At 40.4% G+C, this 26,824-nt stretch overlaps 1 protein-coding gene across 1 annotated transcript; it reads right to left on the bottom strand.

Moving 5' to 3' along the window:
* Positions 1–1,046: 1,046 nt before the first annotated feature.
* Positions 1,047–26,620, bottom strand: UGCG (UDP-glucose ceramide glucosyltransferase). Its single transcript, XM_072154748.1, has 9 exons — positions 26,068–26,620; positions 19,758–19,899; positions 12,860–12,962; positions 11,442–11,543; positions 9,990–10,102; positions 8,835–9,013; positions 5,627–5,713; positions 5,198–5,387; positions 1,047–3,980 (listed from the first exon to the last, which is right to left on the bottom strand). The coding sequence occupies exons 1-9, from the start codon at positions 26,163–26,165 to the stop codon at positions 3,810–3,812; spliced, it is 1,185 nt and encodes a 394-aa protein (XP_072010849.1). The 5' UTR covers positions 26,166–26,620; the 3' UTR covers positions 1,047–3,809.
* Between the last annotated feature and the right edge of the window lie 204 nt (positions 26,621–26,824).

Here is a 26,824-nt window from a genome sequence, read left to right as displayed (position 1 = left end):
AAAAAATATCTAAGTTATAAGTTTTAGTAGCTGACGGGTGTTTGGTATTGAAGCCAAATGACCCCCTTGTACACTGCTATAGCCATAATGTCAGTAACACTTTTCACTTGAATTGTCAGAGCTGGATTTAAAGGTTTTTATGGGATTTTTTTAAGGAGTACATAACCTTAGGGTTTTAATTGAGTCTTGCCTAAAAGTGAAACTTCTCCAAATGTGCATTTTAGCATGTATGCATGCCATTTCTGTGCCAGTTTCTCATTTGGCCATTTTATTTACCGATTGTTTAAAGCAAACAAAAGACCTTGTAGTTTCTCAGTTAGGTGGCCAGGGAAAGCAGCGGACCCTATTTCATGATTAGTATACTGCCCCTTGCTGTTCAATAGCAACTCTTTGGAGCAGATGTGTCGCACATTGACTAGCGCACATTAGGACTAGACCAGTCTTCTGTCTGATATTGGATGATAAATCTGGAGTAGTTCAAGACTGTGGAATACTTGTTGGCTAGCTTAATGCTCCATGAGGCCAGGCCCCTTTTTTTTGAACAAGTTGGAAAAGTGTCCAAAAATGGTTACATGGCCTTTCAGATGGTTCTACTCCAGAATTCTGGCGCTTGATCCTTTGGCAATTGTGAACCGTGAAATTTAATGAAGCAACTTTGGTTATAGCGCCAATTAATTTACTGGGTTGCAGGGCTGATTTGCTGCATCTTTTTGGAGTCAAGTATTTATTTGATCTCTATTGTGGTTTATAATTTAAAGGGCCACTGGTATTTGTCCAAACTAAAAATAGCTTGAAGTCCTATTTATTTTACCCAAATACCAAGTAATAAAGTGTGTTTAGTTCCTGTAATGCAGATGTTATCAAATGTTAGTCATTTACTTTAATGCAAGGCACAGTCTAAAACCAAAATGTTCTTGTGGTGGAAGAATCCGTTCAAGAGATTGCTCATGATAGCTTCCAATTAGCAGTAGACACATATGAAATTACTGGAAGTCATTCTGGGCAACTGTTATAATCCAAAGACCAATTGACAACATACCAGATGATTCATCTTGATTGTGAAAGTTTATTTTTTTTTCTCCTCAATTTTGTTTTAACAACCAACACGAAACAATTATTTTAAATAAACACAAGATATTCTACACATTTACTCATTTGCACCAACTAAGACCATATTCGATTATACACAGTATTTGGAATTTCAATATTCTGCTTGTGAGACTCAGGAGTGATAAAAGCAAAAATTTTGCAACACAAAACAGAAGCTTCAACTGTGGCTTTAAGGGGCTTCACTTTTTGCCTCCATAAGCAGATGTACCGAAGTGCAAATGTATCACTTGTTATACCCTAGAAAAACATTTAAAAAAAACCCCTTGAAGTCTGTCCAGCCTTCATTCAGTATATACACTGCATACACAAATGGATGGCGTCAACCAAACTTCAATGAATATTTTAGTTTTTTGTTGTGTTTTCTTATTGTTCAAGTACAAAATGTATAACAAAATAATGAAGCAAATGATGAACAGCTCACGTGGGTCACAACTAGACTGGCTTGCAATGTGCCATTTCATCAGGGAACCACATCCCCAAATCATGTAAAGAAAGCGAACATGCAACAAAAGCCTCACCCCACCTGTATAAACAAAATGCCCTTCCAACAAAAAAGAAAATCATGATGTCATAAGGCAAAATATTAAACTGGCTAGGATGGTCTTGGCCAAAGAACAGTTTACAGGAGTAGGAAAATTTGGGCAAACATATTTTATGATATAGGCTCAGTACAGGAAAGGAGAGTGCCCAGATAAATATTAGAAGGAAATTATTGCTTTTAGAAACTGTAACTGCTCTGGCAAAAACTGTACTAGACTGAGATGTAAAAAAAATATATATATATAAAAGAGGGGTTTTCCCAACATTTACAGGATAGTAAATAACAGGCTGATTGGGGAGGGTCCATTATCTCTCCATTTATGGACAATAGTCATGGTGGAGAGAGCCGAGTACCTATAACCCCCACGAATGGAGCATGACCCCCCCCCCCCCCCCACAATCAACATTGGTATAGATAGGGGATAACTTTAAATGTTAGGAAAACACAATAAAAAGTTAGCAAAAGGGAGACCTTTTCACTAGCCAGTCAATAAAATGGAGTGAGATGGGGTCACCTAACAAGACATGAACACACATTAAAGGCTTATGCATTTCCTGTTCACTTCTTTTGAGAGCATATACACAACCAAAATATGCCCAGTTCACCAGAGCTATACAGGAGATCAGACATTACAGCTGGAAACACCAAGTACAAACAGTTATAGTAGCAAGGGATATTATACAGCATGCATATACATCTATTCACATTGTTACATAAGCATCCGTTAAAAAAAATCCAACTGTATAAAGCAGACAACCCAGCAGTAGACATGTTTGATGGCTAATAAATTACTCTTTACAGCTTCTCAGTTTACGGCAAACACATCCTTACTTTTTTTTGTACAGGTTTAAATAGATATTTACAATATTTACCGAGTTTCATTTTGAATATATTACATGCATTAAAAAGATACTAAATACAGGTCACAAAACGACTTGTCTTTAGCAATTTTAAGTGGAGTAAGAAAATAGTTTAAATGTGTGAATTACTAAACTGCATTTTTTTCAAATGTATAAAGAGAAACAAGCAGAACAAAGTTAGGAAATAAAACAAAAACAGCTCAAAAAGCAAAAAACAAAACAAAACAAAGTCACCTCACCAGGAGGATGCTTGTAGGTAAAGGCTACGGCTAGTTTCAGCATTGAGATTAGCAAGGTTCCCAGATAGGGAAAAAATGTAAGCAATGGCCTTTAAGAGCATGGCGAGCCATACAGAGCAATCAAACAGTCTACTTTTGGTTAAGTGCAGTAACAGCTAGGAAGACAATCCAACCTCAAATAATGGGTACCCATACACGCCCTGTAATTGTTTAGGAGTACACGAGTAAGATGTCCAAGAGAAGAACAAGGCAGACATTATACTTCCTGATCCCTAATAAAAATAAAAAAAATCATGACAACCACAGACCACGAACCCAGCTTTACGCTTCCAGAACTGTAAAAATTTACTTTACGAGTCAGTGTAAACAATCACTTTGTAATCCGAGTCAATATCTATGAGAATGCACCAACACTCAGGGAAGTTATAAAGACAATGGAGACTTATTGATGCCACTGGTTCCTATTGAGTCTCAAAAGATATTTACTCAGCAAACAAAATGCTGGCCACCAATGTGTACAAGCCAGCGAGTACATGTTTTAATGAATGGATTTTCTGCCATTACTGACTGTACTAGAACTGCTGTCATGTGAAGGAGGTAGCCCAATAACTTGTCCTGTAATGGAGCCATGTTTGACTCAAAAAGAAGGGAATCAGCATGTGAGCGCGGTTCAATCTCAGCAGATTATCTCAGATTAGGCTCATCTGTACTGTTCTTCAAAAAGAGGAAGGAAGTACAACTCTTGTTCACATATCATTTTATATTGAGATCCAAAGCACCAGTCACTTTCTTGCCTTCCTTGCCTCCTACTGCAGAGCATTTAGTTTAATTCACCCAAAGAGACAATATATTGCCCCTATTATGGCCCAGATTGCAAACATTTTGTCTTCACAGAAACAAGTGCCATGCAAAATAAATTAAAGATCAGATAGCAAAACATACATGTAAAAACTATTCAAAAGGTAGTTTCTTTCTTTAAAAGCATTCGTATAAACATAATTTATAATACTTTTTTTTTTGCCTTCTTTTTTACTTTTATATACAACTAAAGGTCCAAAACTATACATCTAGGATTTCTTCTGCCGTGCCTCCACATCGTAATCTATATCTTCCCGTTCTCCAGCTGATGGTGGGATCCCACAGGGCAGATAAAAAGATATATATTGTCATGGACTCTCTGATGAACCACGCAACTGCGTAGTCCAGTTTTGAAAAAGGAAGAGGCCCACCCTGTAGAAAAAAAAATAAATTGATTAAAGAATTGATATTATATATATAATTTTTTGTAGATACACACATCCGCCCATAGGTAAAAAACAAACAAAAAAAAGAGACATTGCATGTACCCACCCTCTCTGGTACATCATTTCAGAATGGTGCCGCCCATCACGAGAGCCTTTGTTTGTATACAGAGGTACAGTGGTGACCTGGCATTGACGACCATGCACCTGCTACAGCAGCAGTTGCAGTTTGTGTGCACGCTCTGGTAGTGTCACAGTTGGCAAATACATGCTCTGTTATTTTTGTTTCCCCCTTGGATAAAAAAACCTCTAATCCCATTTAAAGATAAGGTTTCTTTCCAAGGCATGAACAGACCCTTTAAAAAAAAAAAAAAAAAAGGACTGGGGAATATGCAGACATGCTAGATATGGATAGTACACTTCATGACTCGCGAGCCCTCACAGGCAGGGTCCTCCCTCCACTTGTACACCTCTTTGACCACTGATCTACGGTGCCCTTCCCAGCCTGTACTGATTAACTGTAAGGGGTCTGTAATAATGCTTTATTGTTAATCCTTGTTCTCTTGTCAACCCAAAATGTTTAAACCCAAAATTGTCACAGTAACACAACAATATTTTGACTTGGAGTTACCCCTAGTAAATATACAAACTCAACTTAAAGCATAACTGTAAAGTTACTGACAAATCTGGCCAATTTGGACAATCTGAAGCATTTGATGAGTCACATGCTTGTGACATCACTACAGGTCCTTTGCTTCAAACTAAGTAATTTCAAATGATGCAGGACAGCTTGTTTGTAATTGGTCGGCCTGAAGCACATGATGAGTCACATGTTTGTGACATCACTACAGGACCTACAGACCATCTCAACAAGCCTCCTGTCGTCTCTAGCTGTACCGTATGGTTTCCCATGACAATTAGAAAGCATGGCAAATAGAGATAAAAAAGGTAAAACCTCTGCTAAATGCTAAACAAATGCAGATAGCTAATTATGGGAAATTAGAGAATTGCTTATTTTTGCTTAGTGCAGAATTGGACAAAGTTTTTATACTTTACAGTTGTACTTTAAGAAATATCTTGTACATAAACCAGGAGAGGGTTAAAAGTGGAGTTGGTCAAGTCAGTGATAAGACGATACATTAATAAAGTTAAAAACTCACTGCAAACACAAAGTACAAACAATTAAAACAAAATACCACAACATACCTGCACACCACGGAGCTGTATGTAATCAAATATAAACCAAGCTAAACAGTGACACATAAAAAACACCATGATGTCCCATCGGAAAATGTGGTGAGCGGCCCAGCCGATTATTAAACTTGATACAAAACATTCAGAGATCGGTTCACACACAATTGTGGCAGGTACCATATTTATTCTAAGCTTAGTCCATCTGAAATGAAAAAAAACCCCACAAAATTAAAAGGCTTATTTTACTTTGCATCCTAGTTTTTTTTCCCCAACGGCTAACTTTTTAAACTTCTCAATACATAAGTTCCCAAATGAGTTGAAAATTAAATTTAAAAAGTTGTTTGAAAACACCTGAAGCCTCAAAAATGTAAAACCCTTATGGCCAATTGATTTCTGGAGTCTATATAAATTGTTGAGATACATAAAGCAGGGAAGACTTACCTTATCATCCTGGACTGAAACTGAGATATCGAGTAGCAGCCAGAATTTTGCATTGCAACCTGTGTAGCCATAGAAAATTTCCAACCCCTAAACAAAAATTAAAAAAAAAAAAAAACACTATTAAAAATGTAAAAGTACTAGAGCAGTCCACTCAAATACCCATAAGCATTACAGCTACAGAACTCAGCTTCCAGTGCTCAGCAATATGGTTACAGGGGTATTCCGGGAATATGAACGTCTGACACAAAAATCCATGATGATATAACTAAATGAATAGAACGATACTCAATGTCAGTAGTCACAAAACGGAGCTTCAATAGTTTGATTTTATGATTTACAAAGTTTATGGCCTCTCTAAAGTAGGTGGAGTTATCACTAAGATGGCCGCCACTGGAAACTTCTAGTCCCAAGATCCTTTAGTTCTCAGTAACTCAGCCTCCCTCTTATGCTTTGCTCCAGTGATGATATAACAGACTTTCTTGCTCTGTTACCATAGTAATGATGTGTAACTGCCATCACCACAACACTGTCCATACTGGATGCACTGCAACCAACAGACTACAGCCATAGTGGTGATCACATGACCAGCCCAGGCAGCTACAGGACATGTGATGTGGACATGTGACCAGCAGCCATCTTCTGTTCTGCAACGGACCGCGCGGAGGAAATTAACGGACTGATTAAAGGGCCAGTAGCATTTTAATTCTTCATTACAGTCTATGTCACCAGCATTTTCTGCTAAGGGAAGCAAGATTTTAAATAACAACTAATTACACATTAGCTTATATTTTGAGTGCCCATTTGTATATGAATTATGCTGATTCCTGGAATACCCCTTTAATGACTACTCCACTTTTAGTGTGGCCAAGCACCAACCAACCTGGTTACATGTATTATTCAGGGACATCGTAACTGCAGAAGAACTGAAAACCCTGCAAGGGTGTGGAGAAGAGTCAAGTTAGGATGTCATCTCCTGGTTTAATTCATGTCCCATACTTCAGGTACTTCAATACAAGTCTGGTTGGCAGCTGCTGAAGGTAGCTTATGATGACATACTTGTCCAGTATAAATGTATTCAACCCCAGAAGGGGCAGGTCAACATGATTATTTTCCACCCTGTGACTTCTTACAGATCATATCTATGTAGCTTTGAACCTCCCAGAGTAAAGAGCATTATACGGGCTGACACCATCCTGCATAACAGGTTGATACAAACTTGTTGCCAAAATCTACATGACAGGTCTCCTTAACCCCTTAACGCTGAAGCCACTTTTCACCTTCCTGACACGGCCCATTTTTTCAAATCTGCCCTGTGTCACTATAAGTGGTTATAACTTCGGAACGCTTTAACGTATCCAAGTGATTTTAGAATTGTTTTTTCATGACACATTGTACTTCATGTTAGTTGAAAAATTTTGGTGGTATGTTTTGCATTTATTTATGAGAAAATCAGATATTTGGAGAAAATTTGGAAAAAATCTTGATTTTCGAACTTGATTTTCGAACTTGAAAATGTTCTACTTTTTCCATACCTAGTCATAACCGCAAAAATACTTAATAACTAACATTCACCGAATGTCTTCCTTATGTGGACATGGTTTTTTATGCACACTCTTATTTTTGTAGGATGTGTTGGGGCTTTGAAAGTTAGGTGCGATTTTTCACATTTTCATAAAAAATGCAAAATCCTGCTATTGAGGGACCTGCTCAGGTTTAAAATCACTTTGAGAGACCTAAATAAAAGTAAAATCCCATAAATTACCCCATTATAGAAACTACACCCCTCAACGTACGTAAAAACTTTTATGAAGTTTGTTAACCCTTTAATTGTTTTACAGGGGTTAAAACAAAATCGTACGCAATTTTGAAAGTGAAATTTTTTTGGCTAAATGAATGTGTTTTTCAAAAAATGTACAAATTTTCAGTGGATAAAATACCAAAACACTCCACAAAATTTGATGCCCAATCCCTCACGCGTATAACAATACCCCATATGTGGTGGTGACCTGCTGTATGGGCACACGCCAGGGCATCAAAGAGAAGCTGTGCCATTCAGAGCAGATTATGCATTGTCACTTTTTATTGGCTGTACAATCTTTATTTTTTTGGGCAATTTGGACATATAAGGGCTTATTTTTTGTGACATGAGATGCACTTTACAAATACTTCATTTTAGTGGGTCCAATAATGTTTCTGAGTTATTGTACGGATTGTTACGGACGTGACAATACCAAATATGTGGGTTTTTATGGCGATTTTGTGTTTTTCTCACTTTATTGCATGTGTATAGGGAATATTTGTGTTTAGGGGACTTTAACATTATTTAATTAATTCTTTTTATTAAAAAATGTTTTTATTTAATGTTTTTAACTTTTTTTATTTACTTTTACAGGTAAGCTTGAACAAGCGATCCACTGATTCGAACCGGGTTGGGGTTCGATTCACTCTAAATGCCCCCAACATGCCTGTGTTAGGGGTTAACACCCGCGATCGGAGAAATCTCCGATCGCGGGTGTTAGAGGCAGGTGTCGGCTATAACATATAGCCGACAACCGCTGCTTCTGGCCCCCGGCGCCAGAAGCATGACGCGGTGCAGTACTATTACGTCAAATGTCGGGAAGGGGTTAAAGGAAACCTTCCACTTAAAAGTGGTAGTTCTTACACACAGATACATGGCACCAGCTCAGGGTGAGCTGGTGCCGGAGCATATTTTCATTAGTAGAATAAACACAGTATCACAGATACGGCGCCTGTGCTTGCGCCGGATTCTGAAGTGCTGGAGAGCCAGTGACGTCACAGAGCTCCCCGGCACACTGGCGCCTGGGCAATTACGCACGGGGAAACAGGCCGTGCAAAGTTGCGCAGGCGCCAGTGTGCCGGAGAGCTCGGTGACGTCACCGGCTCTCCAGCACTTCAGAATCCGGCGCAAGCACAGGCGCACGCATGGTGTGCCATACTCTAGTGCGGTGATAGAAATTTTAATATAACTTATATATGTGTGATACTGGGTTTATTCTACTAATGAACTTATTCCACCCTGAGCTGGTGCCATGTATCTGTGTAACACTTTTAAGTGGAAGGTTTCCTTTAAAAAAAAGATTAAAGCAAAGCGGATTGGTTTCTTTTGGTGACCAGGCTGTACCCCCATTATCATTCCTTTCTAGGTTTAGTGTTTCTTTAAAAGTGAAAATTGTGCACAAAAACTTACCGATCTGCTATTGCCTTGGCCATAAAATAATCTTCAGCAATATACTGTGCAAATGCAATAAGTCCACCAGCTTGGTCCAAAATCTCTTTCCTCATTAAACAAGACATTCCTGTTACACACTTGATACCGGTAACGTTGGCAGAGATGTATGACCTTGGATGGGAAGTTCCAAAATAAACCTAGACAACAAAAAGCAAGCAAAATGTTACGTGCATCAGGAAAACATTAACATTATAATAATGAGAAACTATTTCTCAAATTTAATTTCAGTTTTATGAACTAGCTAACACATACATTATAATAAAGTTAGAGTGAAAGTGTTTTCGGTATATTGTATATTGGCAGGTGCGGTTGATGGATTGCAGTTTCTATACTGTGGAAGTAAAGGTGTGAACAAAGCTTTATCACTTCAGAACTCATACACAATAAGGGGCAGGTGACCAGTCCACTACTTCTAGGCCCATCATTAAAAGTAAAAGTTAACTCTAGGAAAGACTTTAAAATGATCTTCTTACTATCACCATGAAGGTTAAAGAAGACAAATGAAACATGAAACCAGATGTTGTCAAACAGGTTGGGGACAAGTCACCATGGAGGCATTTTTAAAAAAAAATGCTTTCTGAAACTAGGCCACCACCAAGTCTGTACTAGTAAAGATGTGTGTTGAGGTGCAGCAGAAGCTGCACTCCGGGGCCTGACAATGACTTCAGGAGTCCTGATACTGTGAAAGAATGCAATGACACTATGCAGTACACAAGGGATTGTAGGATCATTTTCTATCAGGGGCCATTGGAGGGGTTGAAAGAAGGCCATCACTGGATACTATGTTCCATCTCTATTATACTAGAATTCATAGAAATTCTATATCTACTAGAAATATAGTATTCAACCTCCAGAAAATGCTTAAAATATAAAAAAATAAATAAAATCAGGTTCCGACAAGTAACATATGCATAGTTAAAACAATACACAGCCATATTTAAGTACATGACATCATTCTTTAAAGTGAATGGTGGGGAAGGGGGGCTTGCCCGATTTTGGAATGTGTAACCATTCTAGTTACACACCCACATGCCTCAGTTACCTCATAGAACTTGTTTTTCATCTTCACTCCAGAGAACACAGTAATCATCACATGCTCAACACCCGGCTTACCTGCTCTAATGTAGCTGCAAACCCTTGCCTGTCTGCCACATAAGGAAGCCCATGGACCAAGCCAACTTTTTCTGTCATCTGATTAGCCATGTCTGTCAGGGTGTCTGGTTTCACTGTTATAATAGGGAAAAAAAAAATAAAAGTTTATAATGTTTGACAATAAGAAGTGCAGCACAGGTTTATCCCAGCGCTGGCAATCACAGGTTTCAAAAGCCAGAACCAGCTACATGCATTAAAATAAAAAAAATAAAATAAAATAAAAAAAAGTTTTCTGCACCCCGTTGGTATGCTATCAAAAAAAAAAAAAAAAAATTAAAAAGAATGCAACCAGGAAAAATGTCATTGCTAGTCAAAGGGGCCAAACTTAATACAATATGTTTTTGTAGGCACCTACAGAAATGCACCCGTCTCTTTAAATGGCAATGTGTACATTAAGTATATCTGGATATCACAAGGAACAAGCACAAAACAAGGAAGATGAGTTAATGTATATTGCCTGCCAAGAATAAAACAGCCGACAAACTTCCTTGAGGTTTGCAAAGTACAGGTTCAACATTTATAAAAGCAAAAACAAGAAGGAAGTAGAAAAACAAAGCCATTCTTCCAACATGGAAGGGAGGGGGCACCATGAAACATGCAAGGGAATTTTTGTAGGCAAATAGAAAATTGGTTGTTTTAAAATAATTATGTGGCTTGGAAGCAATGGGTTTCAAAATAAGATCTAAAGGACAATCCCATATGGTCCTGTTTGAGGGCTGAGTAATTTACGGCCAAATACAGTATATATTTAAAGGGCCAACAAATGGTTAATAGAAGGCCTTACAGCTAGTATCGTACTATGCTATCCTCAACTATGCTTAAAGACTAAGAAAAAGACACCCACAGGGACCCATGAAGAGCAGGAAATTTTTTTAATGTACTGGCCGTACACAAGTTTTTAATTTGTCAGAAACCTGGTTGTGAAGGATGCCTTCCGTCCCCGCAGTGAATGTTTGAACATTAAATAAATTCTAGGTGTTCAGCAGAGACATTCAGTACATTTTCTTCCTTTTTGGCCCCAGTAGTTGCTTGACACTTCCTTGCGCCCAGGGTAAAGCTTTGTTTTCAGCGACGATAAACTAAGCGATATTATGCAGTAGGAGGATATGGAAGGATAAACAGATCTTATCAAGTCCCGCTGGTCTCATAAAGCTCATGAAAGTGCACAAGTGCCAGAATCTGTTCTACAGGGACCTCAAGTGACTACATAAAAATAGAAAGATTTAAATAAACAATGGCTGCTACTCCAGCCATTCTGAGCACCCTCCAGAGAGACCACATCTTGGGACCTGGAGGTTGCTTAGGCATTAACAACTCGCTCCTATCACACAAACCAAGGCGATCCCTGGAAATTGTTTCTGACGTGGCATTTTTCTGAAGATTGCTTTATAAAGTATTCTTGGATCAACATACCTTTAATCCCACTATCACATATCCATATGAGATCGTACTTGGCTAGTTCATAGCCAGGCATCAGGTTGTTTATTTTTGGGTTAATGCCAACCTTTTTACCACCTAAGGGGGAAACAAAAAATTGGATTAATTTGGATAAATAGTTATCTTATTAAAATTAGGTAATAAGCTCCCTTTCTACTGTCTGGTAACACGACAGGTCGGCCATAAGCATCACAGGATTCTCTTCTCAACCATCTAATATGCAATCTAGTTCGCTGATCTGCAATGAGGAGGACCAAAAAAAACAGATGATACACTGCACTCACTGTATTCCCAGTGGGATTTCAGGTTTTCCAATACATAAGGTGAACTGCCCATAATTTTATGAAACCTTGATCTACAAGTGAAATGTCCCAGTGTATATCAAGATGACTGATGGGAAATAATGGCAGTGTACAGCAAGTGCTATTAAATATTCATTGCTGGCAGGAAAAGGCCATCCGACTCAAGCTAAGCAATTTCTTCAGAGCTCAGCTGTTAGCCTCACAAGCCAGATACCCTGAGAAGCAGTGGGTACAAGAATTTTGCTGTTATCAGCATTACCTTCCAGGGTCGATATCATTTAAAGGAAAGGGGAGGATGTGGGGTTGCTTGGGAAATGTAATAATTCCTGAACAAGCCAAAATTGCCAAGTAACTACGCAAGTCATGAAAAATGGTATAGCCCATGCCAAAGAGCTGTTCTTGGAAAGTCAGCTAAGGAAATCCTGGAATCCAGATATCAGATATTGAGCTCTAAGAGCATTGCAGCAATTGCTTTTATAGCGCTGCAGCTTGTTGTGTATTAGATTACATATCACAGGAGAGAGATTTATGCACAAAGCTCCTCCGATACTCATCCTACCTATTCCGCCTCAGAAGTGTATCATATCTAGGGAAGCAAAGGAAAAAAAAAATACACACTGCCATCCCATTTGTCCATAAGTTTATCTATGTCAAAAATGGACTATACATTTATATTTGCTCAGTTTGCATAACTTTCTCTAATAAAATGTAAAACAAAATTTACAATGACTCCTCTTGTTCTGTGAGCAGATTTCTCCATGGAACAGAACAACCATCCTCACACTTAAATAAATGGGTAGTAGAACAGCATATGCTTACACAGACAAAATATTCCTAATAAAAAAAAAAATATATATTTATATATAGCGAGTGGAGGAACCTGCATCACATAGGCCAAGACTCAGGGAAATGCTGCCATTCTGAAGACGGGCAAGTACCATTCAATAGGGCTAATGAGTTTGCTGCCAACTAGTTTGCTCCCAGTACTCAAACCACATGGTTAGGCGGAAGAAGTTTGATTAAAAAAAAAAAAATTACCATCCGTCACAACCATTCACAGCAAAGCAACCAGCCATTCACAGCAGCACTTACCTATAAATAAATTGGCATCCACATTTGGGTACTTCCCAAGAAGTTTTTTACAAACGTCTACAGCCGGATCATCAACATCTTGAACACAAAGGAGAATTTCAAACTGGAAAAAAAAAAAAAAAAACACAAAAAAACACTAAATAAATACTCGTATGAGACTAAGGACACTTGGCAAACCATATACAATAAATAGGATTCATATCAGTTTAAAGGAATTTGACAAAGTACTGGATGTAAGAAAAATGTTCAAGAGGATATCTAGTGGGGAAATTACTAATCGACAGACAGCTAGCACTGCATGGATCCCCCACTGGTCTCCACAGGAAATGACTGTTCAGCCTATCACAAGGAGCAGCGGTTAGCCACCTCAGTCAGCCATTGGCCTAGCAGCATTTCATGTGTTTCGAGAGGGATGATAAAGTAGAGACTTGTGGGAAAATTGTCAATATTGGAATGGAAACAAAGTGCGAGGTTTGTGAAGCAACCACTTTATTTTTAAAAAAGTACCGTAAAAGATTTTTAAACTGGTTATCATAAAAATATTTCCAGAAAATATCAAAATATGGTGCAATTTCTTAATCAACTTGCTGACACTGGTCCCCCTGAAAGTAGTTTTTCTGCAGCCCCTATGTAGCTTGCAAAGAAGAAAATCCTTGGGTAAAACATTAATAGTAAAAACACCATGGTGCCTGCCACTTGCAAATTGGTACAGGGACCGGTACCCTTTACTAAACTGCAGTCTAACATTCCTTTATTTCAGCATCTAAATACCCCACATATAAATCTACCTATTATTCATATCTGTCGCTTACCTGCATACAATCCCACATATTAATCCTTACCTTCTGGGAGTGTAGTAATTAGGGAAGAAGAGGGACACATCTACAAAGTTTCACAAGACACACAAGTGCATGCTTAACAAGTCAGAATAGAGGAAAAAAAAAAAAAAGAAACTTCCCAGTTTTGTCACTCATACATTCCCCATACGTAAGAGCGTGACTATGCTCATGGTTTCGGCAGTACTACCCTTTATATGTGAAGACTCAGAATGCACAAATGAAGTAAATGACAATTCTGAGCAACAACCAGTCATCAAGGGTGTGTATAGGCATGCAATAAAAGGATTCAATGATCTGTAGTAACCTGCTGTACAATCACGTAACCCGGGATATGCAAGTTCATATTGGGAACATTAGATGTGTTCAGTTAGAGTCTAAACTCACTCACATGTAGCCCAGCAAGGTGAAGTTTGGATCTGGCCATTGGGAAAAGTTACTTAAAAAGTAGTTGTCCAGGTTTGAATTATTTTAAAACATAAGGTCGGGGGCTTGAAAAATAAATAAAATGCATATATTTACCTCTCTTCCTGCTCCTCTTCAGTTAAGTAATTTTTCTCCAAAAAAAGCTAACTGAAAATAAGGAGTAAGGTCTGATGTAGGGCTCCATCAGTGTGTGAAACGGCATTAAAGTGTTGCACAAAATACCTAGATACCTGGGCCTAGTAGTGCCACTAGTTCTAGGTAGTAAAATAAAAAGGTGTTGTCCATATTTTAATTTATTTTAAATATTTGGCTGCATATACTTACATCTCTCCCATTCAGCTGTGTTGCTGGCTGTCACTGCCGGTTCTCTGTTTACAGAGACCCAAAAGTACCGTCCACGTCGTACACTGCCACGTGTCTGCTACAGAACTTCTTTCTGTGTTTAGCAGTGGTCGGGGCAGGCCGTATAAACAAACAGAGACCCGGCAGTGACAGCCAGCAACACAGCTGAAAGGAGCGGGGAGAGAAGCTTTATGCAGCCAAATATTTAAAATAAATTAAACCTGGACAACACCTTTGATTGTTCCACCTGGAACTAGTGGCACTACTAGGCCCAGGTATCTAGGTAATCGTGCAACACTTTAAATGCTCTTTTGCACACTGATGGAGCCCTACATCATATATTACTCCTTTTCTTTAGTAAAGTATTTTTTCTCCAAAACCAGCTAACCAGCAGACTGGAAAGAGGAAGGATGTTAAAACCTTCAATAGAAGACTAGACAGCGGGCTACCCGCAAGGTCACAGCTTTATCTTTTACATCTCTGCTTCTCAGAATTTCAAGATACATATCCACTGAAAGAACAAATGCAGGTCCCCCCCTAAAGAAAACCTGTCACGATATTTTGATCGCCCTAACTAACAATGCCTGCTAATAAAGTGTTACAAGTCCTCCCCACATCACCCAAATTAGCTCAGCTCTGTACCTCTTCAAATCACTGCTCTGCCTCCTTGTACTTAGGTATTGTACTATTACTCAAATACAGACATATAAAGTTCTATGTACAGATTGGAAATGGTGTAAAAATTTTTTACAGGGTGCCTTATGTCCCATTTATGTCATGTGGCCAAAGTGACAACATTGCAGGTCCTTTAGTCTTCTAACAATAGCAGACTATACACCAAGTATGTGATTACATTAAATTATAGCAGCCTCCATGGAGGATGGAGAAGAGAAATAGTCCATGAAGGCTGCTGTGACTTCATGTGGTCATATACATGCATGGGGTACAGTTTGCTATTGTTAAGAGGCTAGAGAACCTGACATGATGTCACTCTGGTCACATGACCTGCACTGTGACCAGCAAGGAGGCATGAGGAGTAGATGAAAGGGGCTGGATGAGCAGGACACGCCCCCTTTGATGCCAGTTAATATAAGGTAAAAGGTGTTTTATGGGGATGTGAGGTAAACAACTTAGCTAAAAGAAGGGTGATAGGGCTCTATAGGAACAGAACACTAGCTGTATATGTGAAAATGTGGTGACATGTTCCTTTTAAGAAGAATTTCTTAGAACATTTTGGGTTTAAAGCTTCACAAACTTATTATAGGGGGCCAGTGCTTGATAAATATCCTCTCCCCCAAATCTGTCCAGTTTGCATCAAAAATGCTTTGAATATCACTACCAGTGTTGGTAAAAGTTTACAACTGGGAAGACTAAAGCCACTTTCACGAGGCCACAGAATAACGGCCGGGTTTAAGAAAACGGGTTTTGTTTGATATGATCTAATCTGAATACATTACAAAACAATTGCTGTGTGTGACATGGAAGTGCAGGAGGTGTCCGTGAGTCGTCCTAAGTATGCTACTGCTTGGGCAAGTGCATCACTGAAAATTTGCATCACAACTCTGATTATTAAAGTGGCTTCATCCTTTACATGTTAGAAGGAAAAAAATGTAACTAAAGAATCAGTCCATGTTAAATCCATTGCTGACTCCAGCAGTTTTGCCAGTACAGACGGTCCCCTACTTAAGGATTTTAGACTTACATACTAATTCAACTTAAGAACAAACTTGTAACTTATCTTGCACGTAACCCAGGGACAGCCTGTATGTCAATCTAACATAACTGCTCTAAGTGACATCAACACACAGGTACCACCAAATTTTTTTTGTTATAATTTCTTTCTTTTAACATAGAAGATGTAACAATATCAGATTAGTGGTACATTGTACAGTGGCTGCGAAATGTGTACAGTGGCTACGAAATGTGGGAATGTGCCGCAACCTACAGACAGCAGATCTGAAACTTGAAGTAACTGATCAGTCAGCACACTCACAATCTGCCAATAAAATTGTAGTCTCAGAAAGCCCCATAATTATCCTAACTTTCTCCTACAAGTACAAGGTTACACAATTTCACAAATGTAACTATAGAACTTTAATAAAACCGGTACCGCATTGCAGTGTTGTATAATGGGGCAAATATAGACAGTGCTAGCATGTAATCTCCTTGTTATCCTCCCTGCAGTCTATAAATACTCTATACAAGAATGATGTGTGAAAATTACAGGTGAAGTCACGGCAAGTCCTTAGCTCTGGCCTGAAACCTGGTGAGCTCATCCTTATTTTCATAGCATGTGTTGCCTTACCTTACTACCTCCTCACTTAAGCTCTGGTAGAACCTGTTCTCTCAACAAAGAGATCTATGTGTGTGTAGCACCAGCATAGCAACATTTCACAGTACTACCAGAAATAAGAATGGCCATCGTCTCTATGCTTAGCAACCCCAGAGGACAGTGGATTTATCCAAAACACCCACCCCCCCAGCTTGTACTATTGGGTTACAGTTCACCATCAGCAAACATTGCACATTCATGACAGATCACTGTACTGTATATTTGCCATCACATGGATGGTTCTATTGTGGTCAACAAAATTACAACAGAAAGGCCTGGCTGCAGTTAATTATTTTACATATAACATTTCTATCAGATTGGAAGGAGGGACAGCCCTAGCTTCTGAGGAGTTGGAAGGGGCCTCTTCAAGTAGTCGATGGTAGTAGTGGTTATTTCCGATAGTACAGTCGAAGCATTAAGGTTTTGCATGAGTAAAATTTCCCCTGATCCAAATATAAAAAAACAGTGTTAAATGTGTAAAGAACTAAGAACCTCCCCGCCCCTCCATACTCAGTTTCAGAACAAGAGTTAATGTACCAACATGTCCAAGAAAGCAACAAAACCAGCCCCACATTGATCCAAGTTTAATATTTCTCAACCCATAAAACACAATATATGGAGATGAAATATCTTACTAGAAAGAGACTTAAAAACCACCACAATTTCAAGAAGAATTAGAAAAACAGGGAAGGGGAAATCACCCTTTTGCCACCCTATGTTAGAGATCAATAAACCCAATTTATTGTGCCATGACATTTGTATATAAATATGGGTTTCATTTCAAAAGCAAGGCTAAGCTGTAAAATACATCTTAAACTGACTCTTTTCAGGGGCAATTTACCAATCTAGGATTTAAAAATCCCCCCCCCCAAAAAAAAATTGCAAACTGAGACGCCTAAAACTCAATAGTTGGGAATATAAAGATCATCATGTCCACGGAATTTTATTTGCAGCTAACACAGGTTTTCTGCAGCTAACCCAGGAGTGAGCCGACTACCATTGACACGAATCAAAGAGCAGGTCCCATTGTCATTGGTGGTGCGATCTACGGACTCACAGCGATCACAGGCCACAAACAGCATATGTTCGTGACCATGAGTCCTCGGATTTGTGTTTTGCAAACTATCAAGGAAGAGGAAGAGAAGAAACTTTGGAGTCAAAAGAAGATTAGATATATCTGTATGGTTAAAGTAAAGTGTACATCAGCATCTTCCCCAAGGGAAAAAGCGAAAAGGTACACGACAAACGTGACAGATGAGTGGCTGCCGTCAGTACGCGGTTGCTCTCATGCATACCTATGTGGTCTCCATGTAAACAGAAAAGGCCTTCTTCCACAAATTTCGTTTCTCCTGGAATCTGCTCCCTAATGGAAAAAGTGCCTGGGGCTGAGCACTTGTAAATTGTTTAGCACACAATCTCAGATGGAGCATGCTGGGATTTAGTTTTATTTATCTACTTAATGTAACCTTCACAGCAGTAGGCACAAGTCCCGCCGGTGCTGTAATATTTTTTCAGTTTCCCCACATACTCTACAAGTATGATTGAATCCTACAGTAGGTGTCTTTTTTTTATTATTATTCATCAGACATCAGCAAGACATGCTGCCTCAGCACAGCAAAGCTTCTAAGACACTAAGTGGACATTTAGTAACCCAAGAGTAAGAAGGTAACATAAAGTGCTGCTCTGACTGCACAGCAAAAAAAAGGAAGTAGTAGTAAATAACAGACCAAAATAAGACACATTAGATATACAGGTAGTCCCCGGGTTACGTACAAGATAGGGTCCGGAGGTTTGTTTTTAAGTTGAATTTGTATGCAAGTTGAAACTGTATATTTTAGAATTGTAGATCCAGACAAAAAAAATTTTGGCCCCAGTGACATTTGGAGTTTAAACATTTTTTGCTGTAATGGGACCAAGGATTATCAATAAATCTTCATTACAGACACCTTACAGCTGATCATTGCAGTCTGGGACTATAGTAAGGCATCCGAAGAGCTTCACCAGAGGTCAGAGGGGTCTGTCTGTAACTATGGGTTGTCTGTAAGTCGAGTGTTCTTAAGTAGGGGACCGCCTGTATAAGATACATTATTACTCAGTTGCTCTAATTCTAAGCTAATTAAACTAACCAGAGCCATTTCCTGTTCCAGAACTTGGGGGTTTTATTGCTCAAAATCATAGAGCTTAAATAACTGCCCTAGAACACTTCCCTTCAATAACCAAGGCAAATGGAAAACTGCAATTTTCCTTCAACCAAAAATCTCCTGTTAACTGTGCATTCATGTTACGATCAATTCATTCTTCTGTGGGACTTATAATATACTGATCCAACAATCCCTCACTCCTATAGAAGTAACCCATTTCTACAAAATGCTGCTCTGCAAAAGACCAAACAAGTGTAACGATGGCAAAGTTGTTGGTGAATAACAGCAAACAACCAAAAAATGTCTTGTTCACAGCAACCAATATAAAAAAAAAAATTTAAAATTATCCCAACTTCCCCTTAAAGGGTACTCAGGATAACAAAATAACAGATTCTCGAATTCACAGTTATTAATAAAAATGTGTAGTTACCCTACATTCACCAATATCCATTGGCAGCAGAACAGATAACCAACTCTCAAGAGTATATTTGAGCTGTACTGTTAGGCTAAGGTGTGGCTAGAATATTTACCTGCTTGATAGTGTAAAGAGTTTTGATATAAAGTGACACTTACACTATGTACAAGGATATAGTATAATTTCCTTTATTATTACAACCCCTACTAATTATCAATAAATGAAGTAAAATGAAGTGGTGCCAATAGTACAGGGGTATCCCTGGTGAGGGTGGGGACTGCTAGTTCAGTAGTGCATTCATTGTATAATGTGAGGCCAGGGATTGGCGCAGCGGTCACATGTCCACTCAATGCGAGTACAGCACCCATGGCCTGTTAGGCGCATAATTACAAATACTTGTACATACCTTCGGATAGTCCAATTCAAAGAAAGTTTCCAAGTTGTTTATGAGATTAGGATCAACCCCCTTTAGCGGTTTAAGAAGTGAAACACCAGGCAGCTTGCTGTAAGGTTGCTTGTCAGAAGCTTTCTTATTGAGGTGTAATCGTCTGCAACAAAATGGGAAGATTGATTACTTATTGGCACAATACCGTGAACTATTACATATATTATATGTAGAAATATAAATTAATCTAAACTCATTACAAAAAAGATTTCCCCAGTTTCTTGGCATAAAAAGGAGCACATTTTTGTACAAATCCATTCCTGTGTAAAAATGCGCGAGTTTAAACCAACTGAGCCACTTTTCAGAAAAGAACGCATAAACCACAGCGCCAAAGACAGATTACCCTTTTCGTGAATGAATATGCGGATCACCCCATAGAGGCATAAAGGTGACCATCACTATGTAGCCTCCATGGGATGATTACAAGTTATCGTGACATAGACCTCACAAATGATAAGTGAACGCTACACTGTGTCTAAACCTAGGCATGTAGTCATCCTGCGGCATGCAGTGACCACTTCCTTCCAGGCAAGTACAGTCATCATGAATGAGACCAATTTTCAGTCGCATTCCAAGCTAGAAGCAAGCTGTTAGTTAGGATCTGAATAGAGGCGTGTGATCCTGTGCAAGGGCTACATGGTACAGTGTGTCACATGACATGAAGACCCCTAATGGTTGTCTATGCGGTGGCTTTGTGACATGCATAACTCTAGTGATGGGACTTTAGCCGTTTCCTTTAAAGCTAAATGGCAGCGCTATAATAATCACGTGACAGCGAGCTGCAGACAAGTCACATGCATGTGCTTCATTGTGTGAGCGGTCTGAGCTTTGCTATCCCACTACACAAGGAGCGTAGGCAGCTTAAAGACGTGTAAGGCTGTGCGTAACACCATCACACGTTAAATACATACATGAATACTCACCATGTATTACAGTAAGTGCATAGGTCATTAATATTGGATATTCTATTACAAGTGCATGGGTCATTAACATACACCACTAAATGGATGGAGCGTCGCACAGATCGATGTGGAAGCTACAGCTAGGTAATGGCATTCATTTGGGCAGTAGTGCAGACTGCACACTTAGACGTTTCTGTATCTAGTCCTGGAAGATCAAGTCTTAGAGTCATTTGCTGTGATCAGCAACATTACCAACCTGCAAATGCAATCCCATCAGGAATTCACTGAAGATTCACACTACCAACAACTTACTATGAAGCATAAATAACCTGAACCCTGTGCCAAGCACTAAGGGGAAATGTTTTTGGGGTAGATTTTCTGTGTAGTTTCTGTACTCCGAATATAGTCCACTGGAAGAAACTGAAGTTTTACAAATTCCCATTCTTACTCCGTATTGAATATCCTATATAGCCGATGTTCTATAGAACAAGAATACAAATGTAGCAAGGAACCTGAACACTATACAAGGACCCATGGGGCTATTCACTACAAGGTTTGCTACATTCCTTTGAAGACGTCTTCTGGTTTCTCTTAAGTATGCTAGGAATCTTTCTAAGGAGCTTTTCTTAGGCACATCCAATTTGTTCCACAAAACTCCTATAGATAATAGATCACGAGGACTAAAAAAAGTAAAATAACTTAATGCACTATTATCTGTAACCAATCTGTAGCATGTGAATTCTGTTTTTAGAATTGGAATGTATTCAACTACACAAAACTCATTCTCTATCATTTTTGTATGTTAGGATTGTGGAAGTCTTTATATAATGAGACTGTTCAGAATAGGACTGCTTCTAAATACAAGTTCATTGTATCATATACTGCATTGAAGATCATGGGATGAAGAAAAAAAAAAGTGATTTTTATATGAACTCTTGGCCAATGCCTGTGAGACAGACTTGTTTCTGATGGAACATTCCATATGCCATCACCTAGCAATAGGCATCAATGGCATCAAAGGAAAATTATATTATATTAAAAAGGTGTTATTCAAGCAAAATTCTGCATAACTTACAAAACTATTCCTCTCACACCCGTGCCATGGCTTCCAGCAGAAGCCGATACAGGGGTGGATCCTTCCCAGGTTGTGCTTGATGCCCCTTTGGGATTCACAGAAGGGTCCTTCACTGTATTTAACATTATATTTCCCAATTAAAAACAAACAATATGTCAGAGATATTTGCATTGTAGTCTTAGGAACAAATGTGAACACAGCCAAAAGGGATTGCTTTATTTTTCACCTTATATATTCCAGTCTCAAAAAAAGTCTCCCTGAGGTGCTCGAGTGGTGTAGTTTGAGTGCCCCATGGTAATTTGCATAACTTTCATAACTATATTTCTGTGATTGCGGCATATAGAGGGATAATAAAAGATGTTCTCATGAACAATGTTCTTATTAGGACATATCTACTATCAGTAAACTTATGGGAAATCCCCTTTAATCATGGTATGTGTCTTTTGGGTTATAATTTCCTTTCCCCTTTCCACAACTGATGGAAGTGCTCATTGGTGCAGGAAGCGTGGCAAGTACTCACAGCTCATGGGTCTTCTCCTTCTGCTCTACTGTAGCACCTGATGCAGGTTGTATGAGCCTACAATAAAAGGCAGAGCAGGAGAGGACTTGTCAGACGTTCTGTACTTGTCGCTCCCAGGTCCTCTCCAAGCACCACTATGCTCCGATTCCTAACGCCAGTGCAAACAAGCAGCGCAGGACACAGTGCAGTGAATAGAGAAGAAGCTCGGCTGTATATGGCAGGGAGGCGAAGAGGGTTCTATCCATTATTATAGTTATATGCCCTGAATGCATTACTGTATTTTTCAGACTATAAGGCGCACAAAAAATCCTTTGATTTTCTCAGAAATCAAAGGTGCGCCTTATATATGAACTGTACTTACAGACAACAGCTGCCTTGAACTGTGCACAGGTCTGCCACCTGCTGGTCATTTATCCTTATAATCAAGTGCGCCTTATAATGTGGTGCGCCTTATATATGGACCTAGACGTTTAAGCAAGAATTTATTGAAGATGCGCCTTATAATCCGGTGCTCCTTATAGTCCGAAAAATACGGTATATGGCTTCTGTGGTGGCATTTTGTGCTGTACTGTGGTTCCTGGAGCATCTAAGGTTCTAGTTTCTGGTGTGGCCCCTGGAAGTTCAGCGTAAACCAATAAAGCCCTCAGATCAATAAAGGTTATGCACCCCTGGTCCATATGCTAGTTGGATGTAAATGGTAAAAGAGGTGTGCATATGAAACAGATATATTTTTCAGCTCTGTTAACTGAATCCTGTTTTCCTTTTTTGGCACCCAGAGAATGATTTTATGCATTTTTAATAGACACATAAAAAGCTTTTAGGAGAACACCAGTAGAATTGGCCTCAAACCAATCCAAGAGTCTAACCAGAATGCGGGTCTCCAATGCTTGACTGAGAACAACAATTTAGTAGAACCATTCCCATGCTTACATGGCAGCTTTTTATACACAGCGGGCACCGCCATCTAAACATTGCAAACCTCATGTGTGTTGGTGCATGCAAGATGCTGATTAATCAGACAACCCGATACCAAGGGAAAACCAATGAGCTGGAACAAAGCACTTTTTAAGGACACAGAAGCAGCACATTTCTATATAAGAAAAGTGAGCAATCAGCACATACTTATTCTGTCTGGACTATATCCGAAACCTTCAGAACTCGTAATTTCAGGGAACCCCAACTGAGAGGCACCGCTGCTGCAGACCAGACTATCCTACAGGGAATGAAAAAGCACTTCTAGGATGCAATACCGACAGACCTTGTGTACATAGTTTGTGTGCGAGTTTTCCCAATATCAATTCGGAACCCCTTCTCAGCCAAAATAGCAAAGTGACATAGATAATCCCATTTACTGTGCTGCTGATCCCTAGAGACACTGACAAGTCACTGGTGACACGACCAGCTGTGGCTTACGCCCTTCCTGGTACAGGTGAGGAAGTGTCCTTGGATACTGCTGACAATACCATCTTCATTACATTAGCTTCATGACTCCTTGGTAACCAGGCCCTACCCCAATGATGTACCACGACAATACACCTGGGACCTGTCTATACAATAGTGCAATTCTATACCATGTCTGCATACGCTATAGTGGGCCCACTTTTACTACACAGTACAAAAAATAGTAGGACCAGATTACAGGTGCAGTTCACATAAGGGAAAGGATCTGACATACAGGCAAGTGGATCTCCTAAAAGTAATGCCAAAGAGGTGTCAAGAGACTCCCTGATAGGATAAAGCCACATCCATTATATGTTTTCTTTCTATATACAATAGCCATAGCAGCCTAGTAACACAGGCTATATAGCAAATTTAGTAAGAGTCTCTGATCTGAAAGCTGAGCGAAAACCCATGAGGGAACTGTAATCCAAATTACTTAGACTTCTGCATTTCTGACAGGGACTTTCAATGCTTATGTGAAAGTGGCCAAAATGCTGACTATACTAGTTTCTGGTAATAGTTTTATGTCACTGCCATTGTGTACAGGTCTATGTTCCACTCCATAATGCTTAGGTTTTGTTACAAGTTGTATTATTTTGCATACATTTCATTTGAACAATTATTTTCATTGTTGGATAAATGGCAATTGTCCAGAACATTACCAAATAGGGAATGACTGGGACAAGCACCACAAGGTCACATACAGGGAAAGTGTTAAACTAACTGTAAATAGGAACAACCCTTGTGTGCAAATACTCTCAAAATAAAATAAAACAAGTGTGACAATCAAAGTGGAGGACAACATTCGCAGACAACCAGGACTGACCACTTAGATTAAGAAACTGCATCATAGAGGTTCAGAAGATACACCCATAAAATAGGTTAGCAATACCTGGGTCATACACTGACTAGAGACATGTGCCATTCCAATACCAGCCTCTGCCAGGTCTCACATCACATGATCGCTTGGTGCAGCACAAAGTTTAATGATCTTATTGTAACAACAACCACTGATTCCCTGTGCAAAGGCTAAAAGTTAATGGAGCATTATCTTGGAAAACGATAATGAGCAGAACTGGGGCAGTCAGCAGTTTACCAGGCATCACATCAAAGGCTCACCAATGAGGGGCTTCATTTACACTGCACCAAATACGCTCCGGTACATGGGAAACACTTCTGGTCTGCTGCAGATGTGTCATAACATAAAGGGAAGGCTGCTATCTGCAGAATATATGATGGGATGTGATAATACACAACCTGAAAGGGGAAAGTCTGGGAACAGAGAGGACAATGTATGTAGGCTAGGAATACTGGAGGAAAAGGCCCAGACATTCATGCTTGTCAAGCGCTTGAGCAGACACTCAAAATGTCAATAGCAACAGCATGACAGCGAGATATGCCCCCCTCCTCCTTCCTGGAAGCTGCGTCTTCCTCCTGCCATTCTAAAATAATCCATACCATGTAGAGCAGCTCACCTTGTACTGACAGACGACTGGACACACCTAATGGGCACATGCATGAGAGTACACACAGCCCAATCTGACAGCATACAGGGCAAAGAGGACACCTTCTCCTAGGTCACATCACATATCTACATGCAGGGTAACCCATGTATGCATGGAAACAGGGCACCAAGAGGAGGAATACAGACATGTAGACTAGGTGTGTGAGTATACAGAATAAAGAGGAAGTGCACACATACATATACAGAAAGGGAGGGAGAGTAGGTGCACATCATATTTCTCATTGATAGATATATACACACAGGGGAGCTGCACCCCCCATACACACACAGGGGAGCTGCACCCCCCATACACACACAGGGGAGCTGCACCCCCCATACACACACAGGGGAGCTGCACCCCCCATACACACACAGGGGAGCTGCACCCCCCATACACACACAGGGGAGCTGCACCCCCCATACACACACAGGGGAGCTGCACCCCCCATACACACACAGGGGAGCTGCACCCCCCATACACACACAGGGGAGCTGCACCCCCCATACACACACAGGGGAGCTGCACCCCCCATACACACACAGGGGAGCTGCACCCCCCATACACACACAGGGGAGCTGCACCCCCCATACATACACAGGGGAGCTGCACCCCCCATACATACACAGGGGAGCTGCACCCCCCATACATACACAGGGGAGCTGCACCCCCCATACATACACAGGGGAGCTGCACCCCCCATACATACACAGGGGAGCTGCACCCCCCATACACACACAGGGGAGCTGCACCCCCCATACATACACAGGGGAGCTGCACCCCCCATACATACACAGGGGAGCTGCACCCCCCATACATACACGTCACTTACGTGTAGATGATGGATAAGAAATGCATGAACCATAGGACGAAGAATAGGATGACGCCGAAGATGGCGAGACCTTGTAGGGCCAGATCCAGGACAGCCATAACCTGGGCGAATTCCCCAAATCTCCTTTAGTCCTTGTTCCTCTGTGTGACGGGTGAGGGGGCTGTCAGGGCAGGCTGGTCACTGGCAAGTGTCAGTAACGTGTCATGGACGCGGCAGAGCTTGTGACTGAATGGGTGTCACAGATGAGGCTGCGGGAGCAGCGTGCGGCTCAGATCATGAAGATAGTCCTCCCCCAGGATCCGTCGCTCCTATCGGGTGATATGTACGGGTCTCCCACTGTTCCTAGAGCGCCACTGCTCCGCTTGACGACCCACAGAGACAACTGACACCGGCGCCGGAGCAGTACTCCAGCTCTACCACCCTTCTCAGCCAAGCACCGAACCACGCCCCCTCTTTCGTCACGCCCACTCCATGTCCGGCTCGCTCACTCAGCGCCACAGTCGTGCTAAACGCTCCCTTGTGTCCTGCTCCCACCAGACACGCCTCCTCCAGCCGGGCCGTCACCACACCTCTCTACAGAAGCCCCTCCTCTCTGGTCGTACATTTCAGATGGGCGGGCTCTTTCGGTGGAACTACAAACCTTTCGCGAAACTCTGCGCTGGTAGCAATGACGTCACGAGGGAGGCGGAGCCGGAGCCGGGAAGTGTGTGTGAAACGTGTGTGAGACGGTGTCGTCATCGTCCAGAGGGAAGATGAG

This window comes from Engystomops pustulosus, chromosome 1 (genome assembly GCF_040894005.1).
Source record: "Engystomops pustulosus chromosome 1, aEngPut4.maternal, whole genome shotgun sequence".
Classification (NCBI taxonomy): Eukaryota; Metazoa; Chordata; class Amphibia; order Anura; family Leptodactylidae; genus Engystomops; species Engystomops pustulosus.
This window is presented reverse-complemented; position numbering and strand designations above follow the sequence as displayed.

What these genes read in the sequence shown, in the direction of transcription:
- UGCG (XM_072154748.1), bottom strand. Translation starts at nt 26,165, where the DNA reads ATGGCTGTCCTGGATCTGGCCCTACAAGGTCTCGCCATCTTCGGCGTC. An exon ending in TTGAATTGGACTATCCGAAG is followed by an intron (nt 12,963 to 19,757) that starts GTATGTACAAGT and finishes TTTTTTTTCCAG; the next exon opens with TTTGAAATTCTCCTTTGTGT. An exon ending in ATGTGATAGTGGGATTAAAG is followed by an intron (nt 10,103 to 11,441) that starts GTATGTTGATCC and finishes CTATTATAACAG; the next exon opens with TGAAACCAGACACCCTGACA.